Here is a 27,392-nt window from a genome sequence, read left to right on the forward strand (position 1 = left end):
GTTTTGTTTTGTCAATTTCATTTCTGTTACATCTTTGCAATTAACTCTTTTAATTCTAATCTGATTGCCACTACTTAAACTTACATTTCCTTTTTTCCAGCCCCAAAGCTTTTGAAACTGGAAGACTCCTGGTAATCTTAGCAAAAGAAATTATAACTAAACCATATATGATTAGCTTTAAATAATAAAGTAAATCTGTGACTGAAGGGCTGGCCAAATAGCTGAGTGGATTAAAGCTTTTACAAGCAGGTGCAGGAGCTGGGGGTTTGATCCCTGGGGTGCGCTGAGATGGCAATTGAGACTGGGCATGGTGGCATGCGCCTGTAATCCCAGCTCTTGGGAGGCTATAACCAGGTGGATCACTACAAGTCTGATTTAGTAGTGAGATGCTGAATACCCTGTAGACCCTTCTAAAAAAAATCTGAGACTGAGTTCAGATGACTCTTAGAATAAGTCTGGCTATCAAAGAGAGCAGAGGAAAGAGAAAGGGATGCATAGGTGGTTATGGAATCATGGGTTACTTCTTAACAATAAATATTCCTGTGTGTATACTGATAAGAATAATTCAGTACAGATTGGAAAATATCATGTTTGTGTGTGTGTGTGTGTGAGAGAGAGAGAGAGAGAGAGACAGACAGACAGACAGACAGACAGACAGACAGACAGAGGAAGGGGAAGACAGTTAACAACTGCCACCTCCTTGGGTAAGGTCAGATGGACTGGAACCCAGCCCATGGAACTGTCCAAAACAGTCAGTTTATGAGTTAGCATCTGAGAGGTAGACAGGGCACAGACACAGGTAAGATGTTGCTGTTGGAAAGCTCAGTAGGAAAGCACGTGTAAGCCAAACTCTGCAGTCAGTTATTTTGTTGTTGATTCTCTCTATAGACAACTGCACTGATACAGCCATGAAATAACTCCAACAAAGCCTGCATCTGGGGTTACAGATTTGCCAAATAAATATCACGTGATCTAGAGATTAAGGAGATAGCTGTGAGCATGCAGAGGAGCATATGTATAATAAATGCCCATGTAATCAAAAGTACAAAGAGAAAGGACTTGAGAATTTGAGTGTGTAATGGACAGTGAAATAGGAGGCTGAACAGAATGCGGACTCTGAAGGGACTGAAGAATTGTTCAGATATGAAGTACCGTATAGAATTATTTGGGTGGGGGAGAGCCTGTAAGCAGAGGTTTATTTGAGACTGAGGTTTTTAAAAAGATAAAGTGACAATAGAAACATATAGGCTATTATAAAAATGGTGGCTAATGTGATACAGAGTACAAGCTCACAGAAGTAAGGAGGGCTAGAACCTGACATCGGATGGGTCATTAAGGGCAGTGTGGGTGTCACTGATCACTGATGGACTAATATCTTCCCTAAGTAAGAGAAAGTGAACTTGGATGAGAGACGTTTGGCTGAATATACAAAAACTAGAACACAGCTGCTAATGTCTAAATTTCTGAGTTTTTACTCAAAGACTTCAATATTAGGTTTTCATGATCATTTCTAGTTACTCCTCCCTTTCATGGCCCAGAGGTGAGTGTGTGCTCTTCCAACACGGATGCTTAGCATTGTCCCAACCCGCCTTTCCCTTCACCACTTAGAGACTTCACCTATGCCGGCGCCTCTCTAAGCAGACCTTAATGTGCTGTCATGCACACTAAAATTTAGTTATAATTAAATTTCACTTTAAATTTTTCTTTTGTAAAAAGGATGCACACACACACACGCACACACACACGCACACACACACACACACACACTCTATATTCCATTAAGAATCCAAACACTAATGCTCACAGTGACAAATCTGGTCTCCTACTGTAGAACGACAATGGTGTTTTATTTTTTATTTTTATCTTACCAATCATGTTCTGATTGTATTACAGTTACAAATTATCTTAGTGCTGAAAACCATTATCATCCAGTCTGAGCCCCTCTACCTCATCCGTGCTCCTAGTTCTAGCCTTTTTTTTTCCTTTTAACATCTTCATAATTTAGCCTTTGAACTCTAAGACCATTATAAGCAAACACTTCTCTTAGTACAACTTTCTCTTAGCTGTTTGGTACTCTACCTCTAGTCAAAACTAAGTACAGCTTTCTTTATCATACCCATTGGCCTTCCTTAGTTAAAGGAAGACGTCTTCCTTAGTTAAAAGCATACTGCCAAGCCATTTTCTGTTCTGAAAGCTCTTTCAAGACTTGCATGTGTTCATCTCTTCTTCCTTCTACTTCTAGGTCTACTGTGCTGACCCAAGGAAGAAAATCACAAAGGAGAGCCAATAACAAAAGAAACAATAAAACTTTTATGGAAATGTCTGGGCTAAAGAACTTTGTTTGCCTGATAATACTTCCAAACACCATCTGACCCTGCCAGCATGGCCTTCAACATCGTGTCCTGTACAGTCAGAACCTGCCCCTCTGGCCAGGCTCGTGCTTGATGATGCTTCTCAAAGTCTCACCCTGCAGTCATGTGCTAAACTTTTCTTCCCACATAAAACCTTACCTTTTATAGGTCTGTACTTTTGACTTTGAAAAAATTTGTTGTAACATTTTTCTTCATTCTGTAAATTACTACTGAGCTTTTGAAATCATAATCAAATTTTGTCTCCTCATGGTTAAAAGAATGAATTTCATCCTATTCTTTGTTTTCATAGTGGACAGATCAAACAAGCTTCTAGTGCCCATCTCCTTGCATCTTAACCATGCTTGTTTATCTTCTTCATTGCTTTGTAGTTTAGGAGAAGGAAGTCTGTTTTTTGCACGTTCAGCTCCTGAACGTAGAGTAACTTCTGCCTGGCGAATGTCCCTTCATGTGTCCTCTTCAGGTACACAGCTCCCACAGTTCTCAGACTGAAACTTTCTCTGCATTTCCCTATCAAAATGTGGATTTGCTAGTTTGGATTTGTTCTGGTAAGTATTTTCATTCTACAAGTTGGAAGATTCAGAGCATCTCAAGAGCAACCTGACAAGTTTATAATCTTGTTTCCTGCTAGTTCTTATATAGAGAGCTCACTTTCTCTCTCCATGACATAATTCCAAGGAACACCTCCACTGTCTCTGCATTGACTGCTGGTGTAGCTGGCTTTCTGGTACTGTTGTCTTCTAATCTGTTCTTTACTATTGATCTTGGTCAATTTTTACAAAATAGCATTTTCACAATTTTTATTCCTTTCTCTCTAAAATAATTAGTGATTTTCCACTGCTTTGTTGATAAAATTAAAACTCTACTTTGGCATTCAAGATCCTAAAAATCTACCACAAGCCAACTCTTTAACCTTAGTTTTTACTTGGTTTTACTCATAAACCAGACTGTCTTCTAAATGACATTTATATATTTTATATTAAAATTATTAACCTATACATCTACTCAGATACTGTCTATTAGGAAGGTTGAATCAACTAAATCTCTTTTCCTCAAATATTATTTTGGTGAATCTGACGATTGGACCCAGAACCTCATACATACTAAAAAATGGTTGCACTACTGAGCTACATCCTCAGCCCTTCCTTAAGCTATTTATTTTGCATAGCATCTCACTAAGTCGTCCAGAGCAGCTACAACTTGCAATCCACATGCCTTGCTCAGTCTTCCTCGCAGGGATGCATGTTGGGGTGATCTGTCCTGGGGTGGGACAAAATACTTGCCACCTGCGATGTGCTGGAGGAGAAGGCTCTGGCTCACACTGGCTGCGGTTCCATCCAGCCTGTGACTGGTTGGCCACAAGGCAGAAACTCAGCAGCAGAGAGACACAAAGAGCAAAGCTGCTTAGCTCATTGTATCAGGAAACACTGAAGGGAGCAGCACAAGAGAGAATGGGAAAGGACAGACGCCGTATCTAAGATCTGCCTCTTGGGGAAGACCTCACCAGACACATCCACAAGGGTGAGCTACTAATCACTTGGAGGTTCTCAAGGAAATCAAGCTGACAATTAAATTTAACCTTCACACTAGGATTACAGACACAAACCATCAGGCTAGGTATCCTCCTGTGAAATACCCTTATGGAGCCGGTAACACATAGAGATGGCCCAGCCTGTAAACTCCTACAGCATCTGCAATGTGTCCTTTTCCTCAGTCATGCTTCATTTAGTGTTTTGTGAGGTCACATCCTGTTTCCATAATGAGATGATGTATTGATGACTAAGGCCATGTCCTATACCTAATTTTGTCTTAATCATGGCCTGATCATAAGTTCTTATCACAGGGAGACTTTGTCCAATACAACCCACGTGATAAGAGCTAGCTATTAATAATCCATAGACTTTAATTTGGTGATCCATTCACAATAAGACAAATTATTATTACCTGAGCCTGGGGAGGTATCATTAAGTACTCATAGGAACTTGCAGATTTTATTAGTGTTTGGGGAGAGTTTTTAATGTAATAGTTTTTGACTGTATATTGATAACATTCATGTATATTTTACAAAACCATATTAAAATACATTACCTACTAAGGTGTTATGCTTTCATTTATTCTTCAGTCATTAGAGATGATTACCTCAGGTTTTAATGCTGATGGAAGACGTGGAGCTTCTGTCTTAGGCCTGCTAATGATGATGAGTAATAACGGTGCATGTGAGTTTTGACAAGTTCTCCTTCTTGTGAAGAATCTATTGTGTTTTGGCAATAAGTAACAATAGAGCTTCATTTGTTTTCTGATTATCCTTCTTGGTTGAATATATTATGCATTTTAAGCCAAAATAAGAACAAAATGAAGTATAATTATCAAACCTTACTCATAACATTAAAAACAATAGCAAATAGGAACTGATAGCTAAGGGACTTGAAAATATGTAAACTTCCTTTAGAAAAGAAGGTATGAGTCAACAAAACATCACAATGGAAAGGGGGTTTTCCACCAATTGCCCTACTTCTATTTGGGTGTAGACCTCTTTTCAGTAGAATACCAGGCACACCCAAAGTAGATGAGCACTGAGCATACACTGCACTCAGTGTCTGACTCTGAAAAGCCTTTGCAGATTGGTTTGTGTGTTTGTACTATATGTCACCCTTTCACAGTTTGACAAATCTCTTAGTTTCATGAGCTTAAAGGACTTAGTAAAATAAAGAATTATGATAATAACCACTTTAATGACAAATTTCAATCATCTAAAGTATCTTTTTTTCTCCTAGTTGTATTACAGTTTTTTTTTTTAACATATAACTTGTAATTTAATTTCCAAATAACTTATGTATAATTCCATCCAGGTCCACCTTGCTTTTAAGTTGTATTTCCATAAAATTTCTAAAGTTGTAAAGTTAAACTGAAGCCTTACTGACAAGAAGGCATCTGATACAACACATCAGTTCACAGCTAGTCACGGTCACACAAGTAATGACAGGTAATAATGAATACTCAATTCTTATCTTATTTTTTGATATGTATATCCTTCTAAGTTATTCAGGTAGCAACTCTAATCCTCTTAATCTTTGAATATTCTCAACATTATCCTCATTTTATCTCTCACAAAATTGACTCAGAAGATTTGAATGTTTGTCTACAGTCATATGGTTATTAAACACTGGAGTGGAGATTTGAATCCAGAAGTCTGCACTTCAAGTCCCCACCATGTTTTGAAATTCTAAATCATGATAGATTATATTCCATGTACATCAGTAAATCAGTGTTGGAGCCAAAGGTGCTTTTCCACAAAATGCCACAGGGATTTAAGTCGCTACTGAACCCACAAAATATTACTTAGTTCACAACAGAGTGATCTATAGAACAGCGTTATTTCAGGTTCTATACCACAGAAGCAAGTACCCTCTGATTAAGAAAAATAAACCACCTGTCCTCACTACATAAGCATCTCTCATATACAAATGTGTACAAGGCACCAAGTCTAGAGGGCAAGTTCCTCTTCTCTTTATTCATCTTTCCTCCTAGTAGTTGGCGTATGGAATGCCTCCCAGAATCTGACAATTGATACATTCCTTCTCTTTTTCAATGTGCACTTGAGTGAGACAGTCTCTGTGCACCTGGTCCTGGTGGCTCTGCGCAGTGAGGTTTCCGTCCTCTGTGCACCCCAAGTTTTGAGACCCACTTATTCACTCATTATACCTTGCACCTGGCTTCCTTTAAGAGGCTGTCACCTTGTCTGGGCCACGAAGTAGACCATGATCTCTTTGAGGGTGTGAGGATATATCACTTTTGAGTCCTCAGAATTACAAGAAATAATACTTCCTTGTTTACACTGGTAATGATTCTAGTTATTTTACATCAACTTCAACAACAGACAATCTCTCTCTGTCACACGAATCAAGGAACCAAAGCTTAGACAGAGTGGACCACATTACATAAATAAGCAGAACAGGGATTATAATCTAGTGAGGTCTTCCTTAAAGCTATCTAACCTAACGATACATATAATGAATAAAATTTTTCAATTATGCCAGATTGTCTCCTGTGATCATTTTTACAATTTTCTCATACCTGTCTTCCTAGATTTATGTAACTTCTTTTCTCTCTGAGAATGCCTCAGAAATTTAGAAATCTAACCATATACGGCGTCGTAGCAGGACAGGCTTATGACTTTTTTTTCTTTTCTCTTGTTTTCATTTATTAACCTTTTTTTTAAAACAAACATTTACTTGAGAGACAGTATAGCAGTAATTGATTTGACATGACAAGCAGTATGTATTTAGAACACCAGAATGACAGGTCAGTGAGGACTCAGGACATAAGAGAACCTGTACTGTAACATCCTGTCACTCAGTATGTCCCATATTTTCTGATCAAGGAGATTATGGGGCCACAGAGGAAACTGATAGACAATTTAGAGTGTACCTGAGGAGAGTCACATGGAGAGAAGACATTCTCTCAGGCTTTCACAGATAGCAAATTGGTCAAGCAATCGCTGTGACTCATGCACATGGTTGACACTGACAAAGGATATGCAAACTATGGTACAGGATTTCAGGGTAAATCCTGAAGGGATTTGACTGACCTTGTCAGATACAAGAGTTACATTTCGTGTTATATAGGTCTTGCTTTATCTTGGTCTTAACCATCCAGCAGAAATGGACTACTGGACTATACTGATTATTTTGATGAATTCACATACCTACAATATTTAAATGGCAAGGGAATACCCATCTCTGACAAAACTAAACAAAAAAAGGGGGATATAAATGAAGGACCATTTTGTATCATATATACAAAATAGTTAGGATAGATATACAGGTACTTTCTCTTAATTCAATGAGAAGGAAGATTTGTACCAATAGTGTTTGGACTGGATATCATGTCTGCAACTTGTACTATGAATAACCACTATGAAGACAACAATATGCAATGTATTAATTATTGAAACTATCCTATTAATCGGTTTTGAAACTGTCTCATTGCTATTTGCTTCTCAATAAAATTAATAAAAAAGATAAATAAAATTTTAAAAAGAGAGAATGCCTCAGTAAGAGTTAAAAGCCAATGCACATTAATGTGAAAATGGCTGACTTCTAGATCTCTCTGTGGAATGCCGTTTGTAAAACACAGTGCTCATTCACTTAAATGACCATTTTCCTCGGTGAAGTTTAGCCTAAATGTGAGAAGTTGGAGGTAAGACGTTTAGACCCTGGTTCTGCTCCTTTTGGCCAATCTTGCCTGAGGGTCCATTGTTGAGTTGAAAGTCTCTCAATTATTCCTACCCTCTTTTCCTGCTTATTTTCTTTCCTGACCTCTGAATTTCAAATTCTCTAAAAGCCTCTTAAGAATATGTCTTTCATTTAAACAAAAACAAAATCAGGAAGGCCTGAGGTAGTGCCCGCCTTGTGGTTGGGCAGCTATTTATGCATATAAATCATTCACAAAAGCTCATCCATATAATTTGTACTACATGTGTTTGATTGCTGTGATGTTAGGATGACAGAATAAACTTTTCTTTATGTTGGCATTCATTTATTATTAAACCTGTAAGGGATGAAAGATTCTTTAAGATTCCGGATTCAGAATAACCTTCCTTTCCTTTGCTGTTACAGCTGTTTTAGTTTTTTTTTTTTTTTTTTTAACCCGTCTGACATTTTAAAAGAAAATCTACATTATAAAAAAAAAAAACCAGTGTAACATTAAGTAGACCTCACTAATTATTATGAAAATTAGACTCTATGCTCTTGACAGATGCTCTGACAGATAATTAACACACTGTGCAGCAGGCAACTTCACAGTCTCTCAGGATGAATTCTGTGATTCCCAAAGATCAGCATAACCCCAATTTCGCTTATGTGGGTTACTCCTCAGACTTTAATTTCACTTGCCTTTGTTTGCCAAATGTAGAAGAGCAGTCTGTGTGACTTTTCTTGAGAAGAAGCAAATATTGATGCCTTCTGTGAGCATCATCTCTAACCTCAACTTTTAAATTGGCTTCTAGGTAACAATGAAGAAATTAATTCCTGTACCCCCAGGTGGCTTTGGTATTGTAAAGGAGGCAGGAGGGCGGTGACAGACATAGTGGCTCAGAGTTACAGGTCTTGCACAATCTGTCACCACCTGTGTCCTTGGGGGGCCCTGAATGGATTATAAGAGAGCAGTAAAATATTGTAGCTGCTAAAGTGCCTTTTTGGAGTCACACAGGTGTGTGTAAGGAAATGCACTAAGTAAATCCCAGGTTATGTAACTACCAAAGAAAAATAAGTTCGAAATGCTGCTTTGTTGTCAGGACTGCTGAAAGTACACACGCGGTGCTTTCGGCCCAGTGCCCAGAGCACAAACACTGTGGATTTCCTTCCTCATCGCTGTCAGAGAACAGTAACATGAATTACTGCCTTTTAACATATTTTGAATAATGGTCAATCATATTGGTATAAGTCAATTACCTCACAGTATTTCTACTTTGAAAAACATGACACTCTTTGAACGTATGAGGTTTAGTACTTTTTTAAAAATTCAATTTTCCTATTTTATGTTAAATTTGGAAACAAGTCAGGGGGGTGAACTGTAAAAGAAACACTTCTAAATATTCCAAATTACTTTCCAGAGGAAGTTGTTTTAGAAACTTCATATCTTACAAGAGACTTTAAATTTCCCAAAATAGGAACAGATGCAAAATAATAAACTCCCTATCCTTTCAGGATAATGGAAAACTTAAAAACTTCACCGTTACTAAATTGTAGGCAAAATTAACAGCACAATAATGTGAGAGTGAGTTCAGAGGGGAAAGTAGAAGGAAATAATTTAACATTATTCAGAGAGGGATTTTTGGTTTTTCAAATCTTTTTTTTTTTGTCTTTTTGACAAAGGGCCTCTCTATGCAGCTCAAGTTGGGCTTGAGCTCACTTTGTAGCTTAGGCTCGTCGAAATGGTTCTCCTGCCTCAGCCTCCCAAGTCCTTGGATTACAGGCCTGCATCACTACATCCAGCCCATAGAGAGTTTGAAAATTGATTTTTAAATAACTTGTTGGATATTCAGAGAAAAACAGTTAGATCAATTTATTTTAATTAATTAATTTATATTTTGGTACCAGGGATCAAATTCAGGACCTTGCATTTGCCAGACAAGGGCTTGTGCCACTGAGTTACCTCCCCAGCCAGTTAGATCAATTTTAAAAGAGCAGTGCCAGATAAGAAAATTGGCATCCATAGGAAAAGGGGCAACTTATAAATCACAGAAAGTCTGACCAAAGTATAACAAACAACTCTTGCCTGCAGCAGCTCAATTATGAGGACACTAATCCAAAAATCAATCATTCCCTTATAAAGATGCCCTAAAACTGTGAGTTATATTTCAAAACGTTTCAAGTGCAACTGATCAACCTCACAGGCACTGTCTGAGAAAACTATGAAGTCAGCCACTTACCGAGACATGTCAGGCACCCCTAACGTGACTGAACCTAAGTATCACAGGGGTACCTGTCAGGAGAGCTTTGATTCCCCAATCAAATTTACTGAAAGAGAATACCCAAGAAGAGGCCTAGGACTCTGTATTTCCAGAAAGTTTCTGCAGCAAGATTCTATTATACATCATTATGCCCCAAAGCCCTGCACAATATGCACCCTAAAATATGAAGGATCATATAGCATTTAAAACTGGCAAGTACTGAATACTCCTTTAGTCGATGTTGGTTCTCGCTGAGATCCTCTCTTTAATAATAGTAGCAATCCTAGAAGATAGTTCTTAACTTCAGTTTAAGAAATGCCTGGTAGTTGTACTATAAATAACCTGAAAATAGCTAACTTTCCCTAGATTTTAAAATATACCTTCTTCTAAGTATTTTGCTTGCACTCATGAACTTAATCTTCAAAATATTCTATAAGAAAAGTGCCAATCTTACCTCTAGGTTTGGATCAATAAACCGAGATGTACACAGGTTAGGTGCCTTCTTCAAGATAGAGTAGGGGGTACCTCCAATATAAATCTTGCTATTTACTTTAAATAACATAAAGAAAAAGTGATTTTACCTTCAATCTCAGTGACGCTGCCATTCTGTAAACTAGCTTTCTCTGAGCTTTCCTGATTGGCGGCAAAGTGACGATGTACTGGAAGCTCCTCGGTACTGTATTTCCTCTCTCCAGTATTATATTCTTGGGTATAGTGATGCTTTTAGTGAGCTTTTTGGATAAGAACACTTCATTTTTAGACATTGTAGACAAGAGAAGTTGAAAGCCAGTGATTTGGCTTGAAAGTAAATGTTTTAAGCACTGATAAAGGAAGTGAAAAAGACAAGAATAATATTGCAGGATTCACAGGCCTTGCAAAACCTAAAACAGATATGATGATAAGGTTAGGAGGATCCTAAAGGAGTCAAAGAATAGTGAGCAAATGGAATGATTGGTTTAGGAGGTAGATAGAAGACAGAGTAAAGGTGCAGGCAAGTCTGTTGAGCATACTGCCTGGCAAGTCTTGAAAATAGTTTTTCTACTTTTAACATGAATTGTAAAGAGCTTAGGGAAGAACGGAGGCTGAGAAAATGCTGATACACTTGATGAACAGATACTTGAATAATTTTTCAGCGGTGTGGTCAAGCTCTGTGGCAGATAGGAAAATTTAAATGGAAAGAGGAGGTGTAGCAGCAGAAAGTGCATTCTCTCAACAAACCTGAAAAGTGGGGAGGAGCTCAGATCAACGTAACTTCATACATACTTAGTCTGCACATAACAACCCAAAGTTCCCATTTCTCTCTGGTATTAACAATGATATGTCACTAGTACGATGTCAGATTTGAATGTTAATACCTTATCAGAATTTCTTAAATTATAATCATGGATATATATGTGGAAAAAAACCACAAAAAGGCCAAGAAATATATCTAGAACATTATTTTAAGCACATATTAAATAATTACACAAATATCTAAGCATATTATGTGATTTAATGAAATGATGTATAGATTTTCAGGATGAAGTTTTCATTTCCATAGTTAAAATTTCAATGTAATTTAAAAGTCTACTGCAAGCAAAAAATTAACTTGATGGAGTGACTAATTGTGAAGGATGACAGAAAATGGAATATTTTATTCAGAAGCCATCATGATGTTTTCATTTATTTCATAGCTAGATTATAAGGTTTCCACAGAAATAGTAGCAAAATGAATAAAAGATTAATAAAATCCAGACACATTTCTATATTCCCATAGAGTGTGATGTAAAACCTTAATATGCCATGCGCCTTTAGCATAAATGTGCGTATCCAAACCATGTTCTTGTCACAGGCTTTTCAAGCCCTGTGTAACTATCTATACATGTAGAAGTTTTAGAAAGATTAAAAGGAAAAGTCCTGTGGGTTTACAGCAGGACATGTGACATGCAAGGAATGGCACTTAAAAGAGAAAATGAAAATCCTGCTGCTATGCAAGGCTCCTTGGGTCCCCACACCGCTTGGAGTTACACAGTTGGATCAGGAATGTAGGTGCCCTGCAGCCCACTGCGGAGCACCAGTGGGATCTCAGGGGGCAGTGCGAGAGGGCAGAGTGAGATCCCTTCTGCGTAATCCCCATTGTCTATGTCAAAGCAGAGGATCCCTTGCCAGAACTGGGTAGCCACCCCTGAGAGCAGTGCCCTCTTCTGGCTTGTTTAGAGAAGCGATTTCTGATTCTTCCCTAGCCTGGAAAGCGCATTTATTTGCATATTGTCCCAGTCCCAGGGCGGAGTTCTCCATTTGTGAGCAATGCCTCCACCTCTGCTTCCGTCATTCGCTGTCCACTTTGTCAAAAGCCTTTTCTGCATCAATTGAGATGATCACGTGGGTTTTTTGGATTGAGCTCTATGATATAGTGTATTACATTCATAGATTTGCATATATTGAAATATCCTGGCAACTCTGGTATGAATCCTATCTGGTCATGGTGTATAATCTTCTTGATGATATGCTGTATTATATTTGCTAGGATTTTATTGAGGATTTTTGCATCTATGTTCATGAGGGAGATTGGCCTATAGTTGTCTTTTTAGTTGCATTGTTCTCTGGTTTGGTATCAGTATAATATTTGCTTTCAGGAATGATTTTGGGAGATTTGTCTCCTTTTCAATTTCATTGAAGGGTTTGAGGAGTATTGGGATTATATCTTCTGTAAATTTCTTGCAGCATTCAGCTGTGATTCCATTAGGACCAGGACTTTTCGTTCTTGGTAGGTTTTTTTTTTTAAATTACATTTTGAATTTCATTGGCTGTTATTGGGTTATTGAGGGTTCTTATATCTTTTTTATTCAAATTTCATAATTTGTACCTTTCTAGGAATCTGTCCATTTCTTCTGTGTCTTCGATTTTATGATAGTAAAGATTTTCAAAATAGCTATTGATGATCTTCTGAATTTCCATACAGTCTGTAGTAATTTCACACTTTTCATTCTTTATTGCTTGAATTTGAGTTTTTTCTTTCCTCTCTGTGATGAAGTGAACTAGCAGCTTATCAATTTTATTTCATCTTTCAAAGAACTGGCTTTTTGATTCATAAATTCTTTGTATTATTTTCTGTGTTTCAATTGCATTAATTTATATCTCCCCTTTTTTTAGTTTTGTCTGAGATGGATATTCCATTGCCATTCAAATATCGTACGTGTATGTGTTCAGTAAAATAATCCAATATAGTCCCGTAGTCCATAATAGTAGTGGGTTAGCCACAGAACTGGCAAAGAAGTTGTTACTTGAGCCTTTTACAGCTCAGCATATTAATATGGCTTTGCTTTTTATACCTTGGTTTTATACTTTTCTGCTGGGTGGTTAAGACCAAGATAAAGCAAATAGTCAGGATAGATATACAGCTACTTTCTCTTATTTCAACAAGAGAAAAAAAAGAGTGCTAATAGTGTTTATATAAGACATCATGTCTGCATCTTGTACTATGAATACTATGAAGACAACAATATGCAATGTATTGATTATTGTAACTTTAAGAAATAAATTAGTTCCCCTAAATTCTGTCCAATCAACTCCCGTTGATGTTCATGGGATCTTCCAGGCAGACTGGTTCACCCTGGTTCCCTCTTGCACCCTCTCTTGATCAACAGAGTATGAGAAAGGATGCTCTCATAGATCTGGATCTAACAAAGTGTCTCAGCTTACTGGGTCTGTATTGATCAAGTGTGAGCTCGTCCAGGTGACTCTGGCTTGGATCTGGCTGCTGTGCTCAGCTTCTTCCTGCTGCATCCCATGGATGTGAACCTTCTGCGCCCGTCTGAAAGACATTCAGGTCGTGGGTTATCTGTGTGGGTCTGGCCCCTAGCTTCTCTGCAGTGAGTTCTGCTGCAGGTATCCACATTAGGCCTGTTTGATAGAGGAGGTTCAGGTGAATTTGCAGATGATCCCATTCACACACACTGGGCCTGGGCTCTGTCTGGAAAGGAGTCTGGGGAACAGCAAGCAAGTGTAAGGTCCCTGTTATATTTTTATGGCATTAATGTAACAGCATCAAGTTCTCAGCTAATAGTTGCCTGTATTAATTTTCTGTACTTTCCTACTTGTGAAGATTTTTAAAGCAGCACCTCATGTGAAATGAGCATGTTCATTAAATAAAAATAAGCTTAAAAAATGTGTTCAGAAGTTTTCTAAGGAATTCAAATGAGAGGAGACAATGACAGGACCAAACGGTCTCAGGGACAGACATTGTAACACTTGTGTCCATCAGGGCCATCCCACTCAGGAATGGAGAAGAAGGTAGAGATGTTTGTGGGGCAGATGGCAGCTGCAGGAATAAAATCTTGACAAAGAGAAATGTGGTTAAGGAGTGTTTCCTAGATTCTGCTACCATGTGAGGTGCCAGCACCTCCTTCATTATGCTCATGCCATCAATGAAAATTTGCACTTATAAAACATTTTGGAGTTAGATTTCCACTTCTCAGTTCAATGCTAGCTGCAGCAGGTCCCATCATGATGCCGAGGCAGCCAGAGCCTGGGACATGTGGTTATAGACAGGACCTGCAGCACTCTGGAGGGTAATACCCTCATTCTTACTAGAGCATAAGCCACCCGAGACAGCTGCGTTTGACTTGGTCCTCCATTATATCTTCAGTCCCTAACAAACGATCTGACTGTAGGTGTACAGTGTGTATCTGTGGACACCAAGCACTTCTGATCTTTGCTCTAACCCCTGGTTTGAATTAACATAATTGCCCTAACTAGAGCCCTTTTTCACTGTTTCATCCAAGGGTTTAATGGCACAAGTTACTGCTCTTTCAAATCTTCCTCACGTCCTTGTTGCTTTGTGTTTCAGTTATACCAAAAAGCAATTACATCATCAGTTTTCTGTTCTATACCTGGGTTTGACAATTACACAAGTGCCTTCTTTTATTTGTCTACTCAGTAATTTAAACATTACCTCCCTCAGAGAACATTCTCCATGATCTGGGATAGTTTCATTAGAGGTTGTCATATAGCCATGTTTGTCTTTGTATAGCACTGCAAGTAAGAGCTGTCTTAGTAGTCTATGAGCGCCTCAAAAGCCTTCCATGTTTATTTACATATATATCACAGAAAGGATGCAACATATTGTCAGACAAAATGGTACAAAGCCTTTACATCCTCAATATCAGGCTATTTGAATTTATATAAGTATTAAATGGAGCTCCTTTCTATCATTGTGCTAGAGCCGTGAACACAACGCTGATTGCCTTTCAATGTTGAGCCAGTGCAGACAATCTTGCCCAGACTCCTACTCACCCTGCTGCTTTTGTCTCTGAACCTGTGCAGGAGCTACAAGTTTCAAAGGTTACAACTTGAGGGCAACTTGGAAGAGCTGAGTTCACACCTGACTGCCAGCAACAATGCTCTCAGGACCTGGGAGAAGGGAGCCCCTGAATTCCCAGCCAAAGTAACCATTCTGAGGCTTTGTGTAGGACTCCAGTCAGGCATCAAGCCTCACAAGAGAAATGGGTCATTGCCCTAACTGGAGCCCCTTTTCACTGTTTCATCCAAATCTACCCAAATCTTTACTATTGGTTTTAGGAAACTAATTAAAAAAATACCGTAAGTGACTTTGTTTCTAGCTTTGCTTTAGGGGAACCCAAGCTAAAAAAACACACCTCCAACTGAGAGTTTATTAGGTAAAATTGTACTTGTACTTGAGAGGAAAATTTTGTGTATGTGTCTTTTATTACTTTTAGAAAGGCTATTTTTTTCAGAGAAGTGTAAAATTACAATTTTCTTAAAATGATTTTCATAGCTAACTCGATGGTCACAGCAGATTAAACATAATTTTTATATTCAAACCCCTGCAGAGGTGTTTGCCAAGTTTGCAGAAACATTTATTATAATGCCTGTCTCTTCACTGTGAGATTTCTGAAACCCAGCAGGAATTTCAGCTGACTCTAGTGCAATAAATGGATCCATTCACAATCACATTCTATTTTTATTTTCAAGGAAGTGTCTAATATGCGTTGTCTACTTGGGAAAGCATTGAGAAATATGTCTTTCTTAGGAGTAGACTTTCCAAATATAAACCTTTAAATTTTATTTAAAAGTTTTTTATTAATGTACATTTATAGTACATAACGAGTATATTCATAAAGCATGGAGTTTGCATATGCATATAATGTATCGTAATTATTTTTCAACCTACTTTCCTCTCTCTCTCTCTCTCTCTCTCTCTCTCTCTCTCTCTCTCTCTCTGGATCTTGCTACACAGATCAGACTTGCAGTGAGCCTCCTGTCTTGGCCTCCCCAGCACTGGAATTACAGGGTTTTGGTGGTAGAGACAGTGCACCCAGGGCTCTGGGGCCGACATGGAGTGCGGTACGGGAAATTCAACTGGGTCCTTGTGCTTGCCAGGCAGGGCTTAGACTGCCGAGCTATCTCCCCAGCCCCTCCAATTATATTTTTGAAGGGCAAACAAATAGTGATACAAAGAAAAACCTGAATTCAAATGATTCCAGTTTAATCTGTGTATTTCTTGTAGTAACTGCAAGAAGTTCCAGTTTTCACATACTATGTGTAATGATTTCCATAAACACTCAGAAAATTCAGCAATTTTTCATGGCTGCTAAGAATCATAAACAAATTTAAAGTCTGAGAAATTTGGATGTCAGTGCGGGTTCCCCGATGTCTGTCTAGAGCTGATTCCCTTCTGAAGTGTGGGGAAAGTGGTGTATGCCAATGATGACACTTGTTCAAATATTAGGCAAGAGAAGGTTGCCAAGCAGTAGAAACGCAAAAGTCAGGGTAAGAAAGTTTTTCATCTTCACCTCATCATTCATATTAAAAACTTATTTTTAATATTTAGACACTTTTTCATCCCCAGTATGAAGAGCTGAAAAGGAAAACCAAAATTCCATTGTAATAGCTGCCGTTAAATCTCTCTTTGCTCAATTCCATGTCTTACATCCACCCTCAGTGCTAACTCTGACTTCAGGATTTTTTCAGGCTTCTGTTTTGCATATGGTGTTCAACTCCTGCTTTTGCCTTAAATTTTATTCTAGGTGTTAGTTGTTCTGTTCCTCTTTCAACACGCATCCTTTTTTTATTTGTTTAGAAATATAACCAAGTGGTTTGTTTTGCTAGTGATGCGCCTGCCCGCATTCAGCATTCTCATTGGTGACACAGATTTCTTTGCCAAATCTCAAAAGCAAGACAGGCAACATGCACATGCCTGCAGCCCCACCTTCAACGTGGGTCCACGCCACTTCTTCTTCTTCTTTTGGCTTAATGTGTTTAGTACAGAGTCTACAGGATCTCACTACAGAGATCAGAATCCTAGTGATTCTCCTGTTTTCAGCCTCCCAAGAGCTGGGATTACAGGTGCACGCCACAATGCCCAGTCTCAATCTCTGTCTCACTGTACCCTGGAGGCAGGGCCAGCACAGCAGGCCAGGGATTGAACCCCCAGCCCCTGTGTCTGCCTAAGGAGGTGCTTCAGTCTGCTGAGCTGTCTGGCTGGCCCTACCATGCCACTTCTTACTGAAACACTGATTTCCTTTGACTTCCTGGACATTGCACTCCGTCCTTTTTTCTTACTATATGTCTGCCTTCTCCTCATTATCTTTCAAAGTACTTTCCTTGTTACTCTTATCAAGTAATTTGGGTAACTCAAGGCTTGATCCAGAGTTCATGTCTTTCTCTGTTCATGCTCTTTCCATGTGCTTCCATAAGCACACCGATGCCCCATTACTATGTTTGGTGATTACGTTCTTGTGGGAGGGGTACACATACTTGACACATTTGGGTTCTTCCACATCACCTCTCCAACCCTTCACTATCCTCTGCCTCCATCTCTTGGTCATTGTCCCATTGAGAAAGATCTGTCTTCCTACTATGTTTATCTTTTATTATGCTGTTTATATTTTGTGCTTCCCAGAAGACAGGAACCATGCAGTATTAAAGCTTGGGTGTCCAATCTATCTCAATTACCTTAATGGCCTCAAGGTATAACATTTTCCTATGAATGCCTCAAGCTTACCCTTAATTATGGTAGATTATGGTAGATATTTTCTTTATATATCTACTCATCTGTTGATGGGCATATAGTCTGCTTCCAAGATTTAGCTATTATGAATTGTGCTGTTATAAACAAAGGTATGCATGTTTCACTAAATATTATGTTTTTATGCCTTTTGGGAAGACACCAAGAAGGGGAATACCAGAATTGAATGGAATTTCTATTTTAAGATATTTGAGAAAACTTCATATTGGCTTCCCCAGTAATTGTACTAGTTTACGTTCTCACCAACAACACAGAACAACATGGAAGTGTTTCTTTTCCCCACAACCTCACTAGCATTTGTCGTAATTTCTTGATTATGACCATTCTTTTTAGAGTAGCATATAATCAGAGCCAGCCAAATAGTTCAGCGGATTAAAGTGCCTGTTTGATCCCCAGGCCTGCTGTGCCAGTACTCCCTCTCCCGGGGCGCACGGAGACAGCAATTGAGACTGGGCGTGGTTGTGCCTCCCTGTAATCCCAGCACTTGGGAGGCTGTGAACAGGAGAATCACTATGAGTCCGATCTAGTAGTGAGACCCTGAACACCCTGTAGACCCTTCCCTAAAATACTGAAAAAAAAGAGAATTTCATAGAGCAGGATGGAATCTCATTTTTACAGCAGAATTTTGAGAGCTACAACATCCAAAGTGATCGTAGATACCCTTATTAATTTTTTTTCTGTTGTACTCAATTCTAAATTTCAATTAAGAGGAAAAATGCATACAGTGTAACACACATATCTAGAAGATGACTTTGAACCTGGAACAATGTGATACTGAATGATAATTGAATAATAATAATTGTAAATATGCCTTGAGTTAGCTTTCAAAGTCAGTTTATATGGAAGACTTGCTTGTGTTAGCTGAATAAAATGCTAAAATAAAGACAGAAGATGAAAGAACATAAAGGTAGCTTAGGAAAGGCCTGCTAGATAGCTCAGCAGACCAAAGTGCCTTCTTAGGCAGAGTGCAGCAATTGGGATTCGATCCCCTGGCTTGCTGTGCCATCCCTGTCCCCGGGCCACACTGAGATGGTGATTGGGACTGGGTGAGGTGGCACACACCTGTAGCCTAGCACTTGGGAGACTGAAAACAGGAGAATCACTACAAGTCTGATTTATGTAGTGAGACCCTGTAGACACTGTACTAAATACATAAAAAAGTAGTTTAGGAAAAGGAAAAAGTTCAAAAAATGTTGTCATTTCACAGAGTAAGAAGATAGAAGTATTTTTAAGAGTGAAGACAAAAAGAGACAAGTAAGCACATTATCAAAGTTGAAAGGGTAAATGGCAGCGTGGTAAGCTGGTGCCTGTAAAATAGGATGAGAGAGAATGCTGAAGCACACTTACCTGAAATAATAAACAGTTGTTCAGACCTGATTAATCACAAAGTACAGATAGTATATAGTATTATATGAGGTTGCTTATTTATTATTTTGGAACTGGGAATCAAACTCAGGATCTTGTGGTTGCTAGGCAGACACTGTGCTGTTCAGCTGCAACCTTTGCCCCAAGAATTTTTAAAAAGTGCATTAAAAAAATTTTTTTATGGATTAAAAAATTAGCTGTTAATCTGGGCATGGTCATGCCTGTAAACCCAGCACTCTGGGAGGCTCAGGCAGGAGAACCAAGGTTGACTTGTAGCTTGGATCACTTGGCAAGATTCTGTCTCCAAAAAGGGTTGGGTGGGACCAGTAAGATAGCTCAGCAGTCTAAGTGCCTGCTTAGGCAAACACAGGGACCAGGGCTCAGTGTTCAAACTCCGACACCACATGCCTTGCTGGCCTCACCCTCAGGCTCTCTGAGGCAGTCGTGGTGTGGCCACCAGCAGGTGTGGCGGCACATGCCTGTAATCCCAGCACTGGGAGGCTGAAAACAGAAGGATCACCATGAATCCAAGCTGTGTAATAAGACCCTGCACTTATTACAGGTTGGGTATATAAGTCACTGTGAAGGCCTTGAATTCAATTGCTAGTACAGAGAGAAAGACGCACACACAGATAGCTGGAGAGAGAAAAACAGACAGAGAGTGACAGAGATGAAGATAGATTAGAAGGCTAGCTGTAGAGAGTAGGATTTAACGGCAGGTCAAGTTGAATAGTTCATTATTTTTCCTTTTGTTTACTACTACATTTACTCTGTATGGATATCTTGCTTGCACTAAAAATGAACATTAATAGATAGGTACGAAGGAACAACAGCCTTAGATAAGTTATAGAAAATAGAAATGTGAAATGTGAATATTCTAACATATGGAAATACTGTCACTGAATGAACTCTCTGAAAGTTAGCAGGGCTTTTTCCTACTTATCTTTTCTTTCAGTCAAATGTTTAATTTAGAATAACAGTTTTGTCATATATATGTATATGTATATTTACATTAAGCTTTTCATATAATCCTCAAATAATAATTGCTGAAAATAGATGTTTATAAAAGAAAAAAAATTATCAACATATTGATAACTTAATATGAGTTTACAATAATAAATTTAATTAATTTAGTGACCAAAAATTGTTTATGTCTAGTAACATAGAATTGGTTGTATAAGAAACAGTAACTAAGAGTAGATGCACCATTTTATTTTTTATTTTTTATTTTTTTTAGGTGCACCGTTTTAAAAAACTTGGGAGAAAAAAAAGTATTAAATTAAATTAAATTAAAGAAGTGGGGGAGATAGCTCAGTAGAATAAGTGCTTGCCTGGCAAGCGCAGGGTCCTGAGTTCAATTCCCAGTACTGAAAAAGAATTAAAAAAAAATTGAGAGAATAAAATCAGCAGTTAAGGCTGGACATTTTAGCAGGAAGCATGCAGAATAACAACTCTACTGAAGCAGAATGAAACGGCCAAGAGCAGAGGCAGGTAGATTTGAACTTGATTAGTAACAGGATGCATGTGATCACTGGCTAAGTTTTGCTCAGTGGCATATACTCCAGTCATGCAGCTGAAAGCAAAGAAGCTTCTAAAAACTTTGGATAGAGTAGCAGATTCAACAATTTACAGAAAACTCCTGAAATTTAGTGGCAAACTTAAAGACCCACCTAACAATGGTGATCATAAACTCGTGTCCAGTGTGACCTTTCAAGCAGTGCTTCACTTCCCAGACAGAGTAAGAGCATAATTAGCTCTCTGCTCAGAAGGTAGAATAGAAACATGATACATCTCATACAGGAAATAAGAGTTCAAGAGACCGTTACGCCCAGGTTAACTTTGTAGTGCGACTGGTGCTTTGGATTTGACTTACACTTGCACTATTCTCCCTTGTAAGGGTCAATGGAGACAGTCTGCTACTTAAAAAGAAAGCAGAAGCCCTATCTTAAGGACAAGATTTTATGCACAGATGGACAAATGGACAGATACACAGACAGACAGATGACAGGTAGAATGAACCAAACTAAATTTTATTCAGCCACCAACGTTTTACATTTTTCTGATAAGGACATTTTAAATGCTAAAGAAATCAAGAAGAAAATGCTCAGCCATGTCAAATCCAAGCTGTTATATGAACTTGAAAAATGCAACACAGCTTCAACTACATTCAATGGTGACTCACATATCTTTCCCTAGCTTGGGCTATCTTACGAATATTAGGAATATGTATGTTATTCTTGACACAGAGTTCTCCAAAGATTTTCTATGGACCATTTATCTCCTCACATCCAAAATTGCATTTCTCGGGCTCACCGACTGAAATCCGCTCCTCCACCCGTGTTTTCTATTGGACAGAAACAACCCCCACTTAGTGAGCTGTGTTGGTGTCCCGGAGCTGTCTTTACATTTGTGTCTTACAAGTCCAGAGCCCTTTTCCAATCTATTCTCAAGATCTGGTAATTCCACTGGCCTTCACATCCGAGCCTTGCATTCCTGCCCTCCAACATTCCTGTCTTTATTTTGTTCTGTCTTTATCACTGTCTGGCTCATTGCTTTCGGTAGCCTCTGAGTGTTCTTGCTTTCTGCCCATTCATCCGTGACGTTAGCTAAATGCAGCCTGTGGCAGATCACAGCATTTGTCCAATATTAGGTTTGTCATCATTAAACTAGATACCCCAATTTCTGATAATTGCATCTATTTACATTAGATATAATATACAATGATACATATGTATTGATTTTGTAATGTTTATGCTCAAATATACACACACTAACTGCTAAGCAAAAATCTTGTGATATAGCTCTGGCTATACAATCATCAGTGTATATTTTGGAAACAAGAATATAAAAGAACTGTGTAGAAGCAGATTGTTTTTAAATGTCAAAATCAATCAGGATTCTAAAGCTCACTTCTTAATATACCTTCATAGGTTTTTGTTGCATGACAGAACAAACTGCATATCACACATCAACTGTAGTACAGTGCTTGACTTCCGCACTGCAAGACTTGGATTTAGCTCTATAAACACAAATGGGTATTTCAACATGAAGACACTGTAGACAGGTCTTAGCACCTCGAATTACAGCATCATCACACACGCCTGAGTCGCACTTAAAGTTACAGTTCCAACCATTCCCATTACTGGGAAAGTAATAATAATAACAATTATAATTGTACCATGAGGTATTAAATGCTGAACATTCAGTTGGAAGGTAGCTAAAATAAAAATGAAATGGAAGCTGAACACATAAAACACTTACAGTTCACACACATGCACACAGAGGCACTAAAAAGAAAAGAATGGTACCCTGGAGTCTTTATCTCTGTTCTTCTCTGATCCTCTCTCCCTCCCTGATGTTAGAGTAACATTATGGCGAATATTCCTCATCCATGGGTCATCAGTTTCCCCTACCAAAAATTTGTTCTACAGCATGCGTAATCTGACACTACAATGGCAAGTTTCTACATATGACAAATATGTTTTTATTTTATGTGTCCTGGATCCAAATGTTTGAAAAAATACTAATGCATCTCTGCTTTTCAGTCTGAGAGGGCTGAACTTTCACTCAGGGTCATGCTACCTACCATCGTGACGCAGCGTGAGCGGTGTTGGGGGACTGAGAACCCGCGCGTTCGTCACTGTGTTTTTCACCAGACAAATATAGCTTCCGACATCTGATGTTTGCACTTTGGAAATATAAAGGTTGCCCGTCTCCTGGGAAATGAACCGTCGGCTGTCTTCCGCCACAAAGGAAGGGAATTCATTGAATACCCAGCTGTAGATGATCTCTGAAAATACACAAAATATAGTTGTTGATAGACATGGATTATTTAACTAACAGAGAAGTCTCAAATAACAAATACTTTATCTACTAAACATTAAATGCACTGCAATACCATGTACATTAGATCCAAATATCCATAAAGCTTAGTACGTTCAAAGGATTATTATGTATAGTGACTACAGGATGATCTCAATTATTTCTTGTAGTATTTAATCATTTATTTATTTATTCATTCATTCATCTTTCAGTTCCAGTGGGTACTTAATGGGTATTCAACATTCAGCATTATAATATAATGAAAATAAAAAAACTGAGAGAGAGAGAGAGAGAGAGAGAGAGAGAGAGAGAGAGAGAGAGAAATTCCTATTAGCAAGGCTCAACTTAATGGAGAAAATGTATCAAAACATCAAACAGTGTAGAATAAAGGGATGGAGATGTATACATATTTTAAGGACAGCATGGGAGAGGGTGACTAAATAGTCATTTGATCAGTAAAAGTTGCTTAAGAGACACCTGGCTTAATCATCAAATGCAGGTAGAGAATGATTTTAGGTCAGGCATTGTTCCAAATTAAAAAGAGAAAGTTCATGCCCATAGGGAGCTTTCATGCTAGTGAGCAAATAACAAAATCACCCAGAAAAATAAATATATTTGAAATGATTGCAACGTGCTGGGAAGGAAGCTATAGCACCTTAAAGCACTAGACTAGGGCTGGGGAGATAGCTCAGTAGAATAAGTGCCTGTCTGGCAGGCACAGCATCCTGAGTCCAATCCCTGGTACAAAAAAAAAAAAGAAAGGAAAAAAAAAAACAAAAAACAAAAACAGCACAAGACTGCGCCAGGGCTAAGGAATTGATGAACTGTATCATCAAAGGGCTCTCTGGGCTAGTCTGAAAACAAACCAATTATTAGAACAGAAAGTAGAATGAATAATATCCTTTAGCCTAGAAAGCTGTTTTCAAAATGATCCCATGGAATACAGAGTTCACCAAAAACTGTATACACACTTCAGCAGCTCGCCATAGTAACATGTCAGGAGGCTCATGACCAGCACTTTGAACATCTCTTGTCATTGTAGGGGCCAAAGGTAGCTTGCATTAATCTCATAATGTTTCAGTGAATTTGTATTAAAATGTTTATATAAGTTTTACTTTTCTGATGTATACATTTTCTGTTGGACCCTGCATATAAATAGCTTATACTGCAATTGTAGTAGTAGTGACAATAATAGGGGAGTGGAAAGAAGTGATTTGTTTGGGTAAAACAAAATAAATTTGGTAGAAGAGCTCACAGACATTGCTGAAGGGTCAGTAAATTTGAAAAGAAGGGAAATGAAAAAGATTAGAGTTTGGGGCCCAGCTAACTGAGCCATCAGAAGAATGTATTGGCCATAATGGCTTTTGGAACTTTGAGTGTGCAGACCAGTTTACTTCTGACAGCTAAAACTGACACATTATTGGTAATTCAATTAGCATCACCAAGAAGAAAGTGTGTATTTGATCATGAAGACCAGACCATTCAGTTCTCAACAGTGTTTTGAATCACTTGTGCTATATGGAGTTCACGGAGCAGATTCGGAGACTCCATTACTCAGAGTTACTTACTGGATTAGATATTTTCAGTACAGCAGCTCAAACTATGGTTCCCTTCTATGGTAAGAGTCAGAAAGGCTTGTTTTATGACTCTGTTGTCTTTCTCTTCATCTCCCCCTCTCCATCTCTGCCCTTCTCGTCTCTCTTTCCTCTTCACGGACTGTCACAACTAAGTTCCTGTCCCTGGCCCAAGCTAGTTTCAAATGGGGAGGCTGGTTTTTATTTAACCCCTCTGGGCAATCAAGGAGACTTGCTGGTTACCCATTCATATAAGACATCAGTACAATTGATCTCTGCACTTCTTCTTTGAGTAGAATGACAGTTTCTTAACTATTTCATCTTTTGTCTCAGTTGAGTTCACACCAATATAATGTGTTCAGTAAAGACAAATCATTAATGTTCACAAATCTGTGTGTAAGAAAAGTGGTAAGAAAAGCTAACTCCTTAGAAAAGTCCAGAACATCTTTGTAGATGTCATGTTAGGAAGTGATGATCATGTTTAGGAAAGTGTTTCCTACACAGTCAACTGAAGACTGTTAGACAAGAGCTTCCTCCATCCAAGTGCTTCCCCTCTACACATGCGCACACACACACACACACACACACACACACACATGCACACACACATGCACACACACGCACACACACCATACTATTTTCTTTACTCAGATTCCTCCCACTATACTTGAGTTCACTGGGACTTCCCTAAACACAAAAGCATGTCTTTACTTTGCTACTTAGACAGCATTTAAGTTGAAGTATTTAAGTTTAACTCCTGGGGTCAAGTTATCTCATTCAGAAAATCAGAATAATATTTTCTACTATATAAAATCACAAAATAGTAAGCTAATAACAACCTGTACTACTCATCATGAAATATAAAAACAATGTTTCTCTATGCTTCCACCTTCTAAAATCGATAGGTGAGCAGCTCTTTCCATTTACACCATTTACATATGAGGCAAACAGTACGGAGAGTCTAGAACAGCAAAGAAATTACAATGGAAATATAGAGAATGTCAATGATGAATTGAATGTTTAAGCAGACTTTAGCCACCATTTATTGCTGTTAGAGCACACAGTATAGTTGTAGTAGAAACCTGAGAACTTTGAAATATAGTCTGAGTCTGCAATATCATTTAAAATGCATATAAAATATGTAGATACATGTAAACTATCAGGTTTTTAAAATGCTTACTGATGTTTTTATAAAGGAAACTATTTGGAGTTATATTTATATAGTAAGAAGACTGTACTCCATTTAACATTTCTGTAAAGAACTATTAAAAACATACACATGGCCTTACTAAAAGAAAATAGTTCGGTGTCCCCAGGGTCTGTTTAACCAGACCCTGATTTCAGGGACTTCTAATATTCAATAATATGCATACTCATTTTTATAAGTAAAGCTTCATTTGTGAATATTTATTTTAGATTCAATTTTACTGCTATTTTCTCAATTTTTGGTTTATACTGCATAAAATTTTAGTGAGAAGAAGGCACTCAACGGCTATCATTCATTAAAATATTTCTGTCTCACAGATGTTTGTTATATCAATGTTCTATAAGACAAAGGAATATAATATTGTCCTTTTTCTCAAATTTTATGAGTAAGTAGATATTTGAGGGCTCAAAACTCTTATTTTATTCAAGTAAGTTTTCAGTTTTACATAGCAAAGCATTTCATAGAGTCAACAAGGGTGAAAAGTGGGAATGGTACACAATAGAAAAGCTGCTGACCTAAATTTGGGTTCAATTTTCTGGCAGTACCACGAATAAAAATATGGAGCTGAGTTAAATGGATTTTAAGATTCATATTTACATTCTCCTATAAGGTTTCCATTATCCATTAACATTCAATTATTATTCCATTTAAATTTTACCTTCATATTAATAAACATACAATTAGTTTTTAGTATGTCATTGTCTTCAAATTAATTAAAAATTCAGGAAGATTGTAAGACACAGTCATCTCGTGCTATAATTTTGGTTTGTTATACTAGAAAAAACTGATATTAATTTCATAATACCTTAAGACTAATTGATCAACTGACTTTTTTCCTGTTGAAGACTTTTTAAAGTAAGTTTAACTGAAGCCATTAAAAGTGTTTTAGAAATGTTGGTATAATTCTTCATTTAAGTTCAGAAAACTATGAGAACTTTTGAGAAATCCCAGAATCCTAGTGCTTGTGAATGGAATTTGCCAGCAATCTCAAGAGGAAGAGCCCCAGCTGGGATACACTCACTGGGCACTGGTTTTCATGGCACACTGAACTACTGCATTTTGATACAATGAGGTAACATGTATTTGCTCTCAGCCCTTGTGCTGCTTCCCAGGGAAGAGCTCTGTCTTGCACCTTGAACCAGTGAGAGTCACTCTGCTTCATGCAGGTTCTTACATCCAGGACCTGATTTGGGCAGACATTGCTGTCTCAGCTTCCATCCTCAAGCACACCCAGAGATTTGTCATTTGCCCTGAAGTTGCCATTTCTCGTTGGGCTTCTAGATGTGACTGTCTTCTCTCATGACCTGAAAACAATGTACCTTGCTCCAGGACTTCCTCTGGATGAATATATGAAGGCATTAAGTCTGTAAATTAGCCTGTCTGTTTTTAGACTTAAGTGATAAAATTTGGCTCAATGTGGCTTCACTATGAAGAAAACCATAGAATAACTTAGCATGCAAACAGTGTAAACTAATTTAAGAATGTATTCTTGTCGTAGCTGAATCTCAGCCAATCACAGGAGAGGAGAGTCAGCTGGTCACAAGCTGCCAGCCACTCTCACCATGCCCATAAA

The 27,392-nt window shown here is 38.1% G+C and overlaps 1 protein-coding gene across 1 annotated transcript in view; it reads right to left on the reverse strand.

Moving 5' to 3' along the window:
• Cntn5 (contactin 5) overlaps positions 1 to 27,392 on the reverse strand; it is a 499,129-nt gene that overhangs the window by 334,970 nt on the left and 136,767 nt on the right. The window contains exon 5 of the mRNA XM_004626235.1: positions 22,803 to 23,006. Coding sequence (XP_004626292.1) covers positions 22,803 to 23,006 — 204 coding nt within the window. The remainder of the gene's footprint in view (positions 1 to 22,802; positions 23,007 to 27,392) is intronic.

The sequence above is a fragment of the Octodon degus genome, unplaced genomic scaffold, assembly GCF_000260255.1.
Source record: "Octodon degus isolate 3935 unplaced genomic scaffold, OctDeg1.0 scaffold00012, whole genome shotgun sequence".
Classification (NCBI taxonomy): Eukaryota; Metazoa; Chordata; class Mammalia; order Rodentia; family Octodontidae; genus Octodon; species Octodon degus.